Source organism: Anastrepha obliqua, chromosome 6, assembly GCF_027943255.1.
Source record: "Anastrepha obliqua isolate idAnaObli1 chromosome 6, idAnaObli1_1.0, whole genome shotgun sequence".
In the NCBI taxonomy this organism is placed as follows: Eukaryota; Metazoa; Arthropoda; class Insecta; order Diptera; family Tephritidae; genus Anastrepha; species Anastrepha obliqua.
In genome coordinates, this window is record NC_072897.1 from 26,129,617 (window position 1) to 26,136,463 (window position 6,847).

The 6,847-nt window shown below is 38.5% G+C and overlaps 1 protein-coding gene across 1 annotated transcript; it reads right to left on the reverse strand.

Annotated features, from left to right (window-relative positions):
• Positions 1-2,533: 2,533 nt before the first annotated feature.
• On the reverse strand, positions 2,534-3,382 carry LOC129250248 (uncharacterized). The gene is made up of 2 exons (XM_054889886.1): positions 3,193-3,382; positions 2,534-3,135 (listed from the first exon to the last, which is right to left on the reverse strand). Exons 1-2 carry the CDS (start codon positions 3,380-3,382, stop codon positions 2,534-2,536), a joined length of 792 nt encoding a protein of 263 aa, XP_054745861.1.
• Positions 3,383-6,847: the final 3,465 nt, after the last annotated feature.

The window sequence follows — 6,847 nt, forward strand, 5'->3', positions numbered from 1 at the left end:
CCCGCAACATTTTTGAACAGGATTCTCCCCGCAACATTAACTATGCATTCACGTAAGAGAAAAAAAGCGTGTGAACATAAACGTATACCCTCTTATTACATATTGTCAACGACAAATGGCAAGCCTAGTATCAACGACAAATGGCAAGGCTGAAGGATAGAAGTAGGGAGTAGCAATCGAGGAAGAGTTTGGTGAAGCAGCTTTCGGTTTTCTTTGTAACTGGTTTTCGATTATTTTATTATTTTAACAGATTCATATAACAATAAATATATGAGAATAAATATTTAACAAATCAGATACTGGGAACAAATAAATGTTTCACAGGATTCGGCGGGTCTAAAGTGCAAGTGACGAGACAAGTCAATGTTGTTGCAAATGTTGATAACGTTCAGCGAGAGATAACATTGTACATTGTCGCGGATAGCCTGCTGCCCTACGACATTTTATTGGGTCGCGACGTTTTACAAAATAATGGGTATCACATGGTTGTAGACAAAGGCGTACTACATTTAGACGAAATAAAAATAAATAATTTTAATATATCCAGCGATTTATCGGAAGAAGATAAGAGCAAGGTACGTAACCTTTTAATTGATAAGCAAAATTGTTTTGCCGAAGATATAAGCAGAATTGGCAGATGCAAAAGCGCACAAATGACTATAGAGGTAACCAAATCAGGTCCTATACTTAGTAAAATATATCAAGTCCCTTTTTCACAACGCCCTGAGTTGTGGAGAATTTTGGCGGAGCTGTTGGACAACGATATTATAAGTCCAAGTAGTTCACCTCACGCAGGTTCAGTACTTTTGGTAAAAAAATCTAATGGCGAAAATCGAATGTGCATTGATTATCGCGCGCTTAACGAGGTCACAGTTATGCTGAAAACAGTGAAGCCCGTAAACGCAATTCCGACCCAGCTGTTTCAATCAAACTAATGAGAACCCCTTCCGTATCGTAGTACCGTAGATTTTATTTCACGATTATTAAAAAAATTCCGTAGTTTTGACCCAGCTGATTGCTCTCTCACCACGCAGTGTTGCCAAGCAGTACATTTCGAAATAATTTACAAAATAAACTTAGAAAAATGATAATTTTTGTTAAAATAGCTTAAAAATACTGTTCAATAATGTTAATTATAGATAAATGAACTATTTGCATTTGTTGGTTTTTGGCTTTGGTTTATTAAACAATGAGAAATTTTAACTGATAACGCGGATGTGTGAAAAAGTGTGTGAGCAAAAATATCAATGGCAACATTGTGTCGATACAAGCAGATGCATATGCATATATATTTATAAATTTGTGTGCAAACACATAACACACGGAAATGGCGCTGAATGATGAGCAACTTGTAATCCTAGTGCAAGATAAAAAGGAGCTCTACGACAAGAGCAACCCTCTGTATAAGTTGCAGGGAAGAAAAGCCATGATATGGGAACAGATGGGAAAGGAGCTGGGCACAAGTGGTGAGTGGGAGCTATATTTACTAGTATTTAAAATTTCATAACAAAGTTATTTTAAAGGTGAGGTATGGAGACGGAGGTGGTTAGCTCTTCGCGATCGCTATGGCAGAGAAGCCAGAAAATCGGAAGCACCATCAGGCAGTGGAGCAGACTACCAGAGGCCGTGGTATCTCCTTGAAAGCATGTCGTTTTTAAGGCCGCATGTTATTCCTCGACCGTAAGTATAGTTGGAATATTTTTATAAAGCGATAATTAATAATGTTTTTTAAAGAATTAGGTGCTCACAAAATGTGTGCGCCTTCAACTGCTATTACTACGCTCTCACCGTTGCCACCGTTGCCAATAGTGCCAGAAGAAGAGTTTTTGGATGATGTAGATCCACCATTCCCATCAACATCAGCGACATCTCCACTCCAGGTACAGCGAACTAGCGGAAAAAAACGGGACAGAAGTGCTGAGGTCGAGAGTGGCATCTTGGAAGCGATCGATCTCTTGAAAAAGAGATGCCTGGAGAAAGAAAACAAACCAAACAACTCGGCGGACTCCTTCGGTTGCATGATTGGCTCAATGGTTGCCAAAATGAGTGCAGCTAAGCAAGCCTGGGCCATGCAAGGAATCCTCGACGTTATATTTAAAATACAGCAGGAGCCGGAATGAGGGTTTTTTTTTTAGTTTGAATTTTTTTTGTATTTTTATCTTAGTTTGTTTTTTTTTTAATTAAGCTTTATAATTCGTTGAATGTTTTTTATTTTTATCTTTTATTTCATTTTTTTAAGTTTACTTTTAAGAATCTTGGAATTGAATGTGAAATATGAATACTGTGATTTTTTAAATATATGTATAAACTTTGTACCTGAATTTTGAAAAAATAAAAACTACTTGAAGAATGAAAATATTTCCAAATATTTTTAACTGCATAAATTTACAGTTGGACTTTATATTTGTAAGTATATTTATATATATAAATTGCATACCTAAAAGTTCGTAAATAAAATTCATAAATAAATAAACATAAATAATAAAATAATTCATTATATTTATATTTGTTTCACTTCACATGTCTTTCAATTTTATATGTAGGGTCCGCCAATGGAAAGGTCTATGTCATCTTGGTATGGTAAAGCTCCTTCATTTATGAAATAATCAGCAAACCTATCGCGGATATTAAATGCATTTGTTGAGGCTCTCCGAATTGTAGTCCGTATACGTGGTAATGACGAATCACTATTAATTTCTCGTCGCCATTCCCCACGATGAACGATGTTGCCTGGTTCTAGTCGATCAACATAATTTTCAGGGCAATACCAACGATTGTGATCGTTTAAAATTATAAAATTGTGTAAAACAATGCAGGCCAGCACTATTTTTTCGCAATTTTTAGGGTCACATTCAATCGTGGTGCGAAGAATTCTCCATCGCGCCGTTAATATTCCAAAGCTGTTGTCTGTTACTCTACGCGCTCTTGAAAGGCGATAATTAAAAATCCGCTTGGTTCTTGGTAAGTTAAAACCGGGATATGGACGCATCAAGTTTGTTCTCAATGGGAATGCAGCATCACCAACGAAAAAATGTGGTAATGGTTGGGGCGATTCCATAGATATACGCGCGGGAGGCGGTAGTGGCAAAGTATTTTGCATCAAGTTCTGTCCAAACGATGAAAGTTGAAAAATGCCTGTAAAATATACATATGTATTAGGTGAAATAACTTATTACATTTAAATTTTATTACCTCCGTCACTCTGACTACCATAACTCCCGATGCTTACTGCAGTGAAAGTATACTTGGCATCACAAACGGCCATCAGAACGATGCTAAAGAATTTTTTGTAGTTGTAATACATCGAACTTGACTTGGCTGGACACTTGATTGCAACATGCTTGCCATCGATTGCACCAACACAATTTGGAATGTTCCACATATCAAAAAAATCCCTCGCAATATCCCTGTACTGGAGAAAGTAGCCGCCAGATAACTTCACAAGTTTCCTGTATTATTTCGCGCACAGTCGTTGCACCTAACTTATAACTCCATGCAATGCTCTTCACAGATACACCTTGTGACAAATATCTAAACAACCAATAAGAAATAAATATTAATCGACTTGAAGCCTCGCTTTCTCAATATGCATACAGCAAAACTAAAGATAGTCTTTCCTCAGGACCAATCCGCTGTTTTGGCTTCCTCAAGGAACTGCTCACTAATTTTAAAAGCAGCTCATACACAGGCGGGGACATCCTTGTGTGTGAAAACAATTCATCAGGCTCCAATGTTTTCATTCGGCGGAACACTTGGATTTGATAACCACTTGTGCCCCAATTCCTATTTAATGGCCGAACTTTATACCTTCTGCACTTTTTTTGGTCCTTGTATTTTTTATATAAAATATATAGTTGAAATAAATTCAGAAATAACTCGCAAATTTCGATGTCTTCTTCATCCATTTTGTCACTGATGTATTTTGTAAATATTGTTTGTATGTATGTAACCAACTAAAACAGCTGTTATCTACGGGAAATAGTTTTGCTCAGTTTTGTGCACGGTAAGGGCATGCGGTAAGGAAATTCCGTGCGGGCTTCACTGTTTTCAGCATTAAGAAGAACTACGTAATGCCAATAGTGGAAGAACAAATCTCGCGCCTTTCAGGGAACAAATATTTTTCCACATTGCACATGCCCTCCGGTTATCACCAAGTACTGATGAACGAAGATTCAAAAAAATATACAGCATTTTTAACTCACGAGGGTTTATTTGAGCATAATGTTATGCCTTTCGGTCTGGTAAACGCTCCAATGGTTTTACAGGAAATAGTTGTTAACTTAATTAAGTCATTGAAACATCGTGATAAGGTGGTAAGCTATGTTGATGAGGTTATCAAAGCCACGAAAACCGTCGACGAAGGCATCATGGTCCTTAAAGAGTTTCTGGAAGCTATCAAAGCTACAGGTTTAACACTTAGACCATCCAAGTGTACGTTTATGGCTCAGCAGGTTCAGTTTTTGGGTCACGATATAAATAGCGACGGAATACGTCCAGGTAAAAATAAAACGAAGGTTATCGAAGAATATCCAAAACCGACTTCGACCAGAGAGGTACGACAATTTTTAGGAGTAACGGGTTATTTCAGAAAATTTGTTAAAGAATATTGTATACTGGCTCGTCCGTTAACGATGTTGCTGAAAAAAAGTATAGTTTGTGTGGAACAAAGAACAGAACGATGCCTCTGAAAAGCTAAAAGCGATGATAATTACAAAGCCAGTACTAGTAATGTACGACGCAACGAAAACCCATGAGGTGCACACGGATCCAAGTTCCATAGGATTGTCCGGGGTGCTATTGCAAAACGACAACGACACTGATTGGAAGCCTGTGTTTTATTTTAGTAGGCAATGTAATGAAGCAGAACGCAACTATGCCAGCCATGAGTTAGAGGTTCTGGCAATAGTTGAAACATTGCAACGATATAGGTTGTATTTAATCGGACAAAAATTTAACGTAATCACTGACTGCAATGCTATTGTAGTAACGAAAGCAACGATACCATTGTTACCGCGAGTGGCTAGGTGGTGGCTCAAACTACAGGAGTTTGATTTTAAATGAATCCATCGTGCGGATACAAAGAATACATTGGCTGATGGCTTAAGTAGAAGTCCGAAATTTCCACCAACGGAACCGATAACGGTCGCAGAGTCAGTCTATCGAGTAGTTAATATTGACAACGATTGGGTATCGGCAATGCAGATACAAGATGAGACACTTAAAGAGATCATCAAGGTTCTCAACGGGAAAAAAACATTTAATGAACGTCAACTGAAAGATGATTACACTTTGCAAGGTCAACGGTATATCGCAAGGTCAACGGGAATAAGCTTCTAGTAGTCCCAAAAGGCGTGAAGTGGCGTTTGACAAGAGCGTGCCACGATGAAGCAGGTCACTTCGGGTTATCTAAAGACTTTTGGTTCGCTCGTATGCGACAATACGTAAAATCTTATATTGCATCGTGTCCCGAATGCTTCATTAATAAAGTAACAGGAGGGAAGAAAGAAGCGCAGCTACATGTAAGCAAGGTGGTACCAATACCATTTCGTTGTGTGCACATAGATCATTTGGGGCCGTTCGTACGAAGCAAACACGGAAAATTGCTATATTCTTGTCATTGGCTGTGCTTTTACTAAATATGTAGTTATACGAGCACTGCGGAATACGAAGACAACTCCGGTGTTAGCGGCACTACGTGATTATATGACGATATACGGATGTCCAACGCAAATGGTTTCGGACAGAGGCACAGCTTTTACATCCAAAGAGTTTCAGAACTTCGTCGAACGATACGACATACGTCACACGAAAGTAGCAGTGCGCGCGCCTCGTGCCAACGGTCAAGCAGACCGTATTAATAAGACCATTTTGGCATCATTTAAATGCAGTATGAAATCTGACAAAGATTGGGACGAAGCGCTACATCAACTTCAATAGTGCCTAAACTCCCAAAATAATACGACGACAAAGCAAAGTCCAAATAGTATAGTTTTTACCTACAAACTTCGGGATGTTACCACCAATCTGTTAATTTAATCAGTACAAGACGAACGCGATGAGGACACATATCAAGGCGAAGACTTCCGAATGAAAGCAGTGGCCGAACGAATCGATGCCGAAAGGGCCAAATGGAAGCAGCGGTTTGATTCAAAACATCAGACACCCAGACAATACAACGAAGGAGACTTGGTAGTGGCTGATTATGTACCCCAACCCTCTGGTACCTCACACAAGCTTGATCCGTCGTTCAAAGGAGCGTGTATGGTAACTAAAGTTTTACCCAATGACCGCTACGTAGTAGAAGATCTGCCAGATACTACAACTCGGAGAAAACCTTACGCAGGTGTATTTACAAATGGAAACATGAAACCGTGGTGTATTCAAGGTTTAGTAGACGATGATTTCGATGATGAGAAGTCAGGTCCTGATATCAACCGAAATCACATCGATGACAACGATCGCAGAGAATCATCAAGAAAGGCCGAGTTGTCACCGACAAATGGCAAGCCTAGTATCAACGACAAATGGCAAGGCTGGAGGATAGAAGTAGGGAGTAGCAATCGAGGAAGAGTTTGGTGAAGCAGCTTTCGGTTTTCTTTGTAACTGAATTTTCGATTATTTTATTATTTTAACAGATTCATATAACAATAAATATATGAGAATAAATATTTAACAATATTATAAAATGTAATATCGAATTTCGCATGCGTATCGCTATCATATTTTTTTGCAACTTCAGTAGACGTCGTTTACGGATTTCCTCCAACTGTTTATTATTAGCTGTCAATTGTAGGTTTGATTCAGAGTGAGGTTTGCTAACTTGTGACACTAGAGTTTTGGGGGAGGA

Bases quoted from the DNA above. Each gene is read 5' to 3' on its own strand.
- LOC129250248 (XM_054889886.1), bottom strand. From the start codon at position 3,382: ATGTGGAACATTCCAAATTGTGTTGGTGCAATCGATGGCAAGCATGTT. The intron at 3,136-3,192 runs GTAATAAAATTT...TATATTTTACAG, and splicing joins TGGTAGTCAGAGTGACGGAG to GCATTTTTCAACTTTCATCG.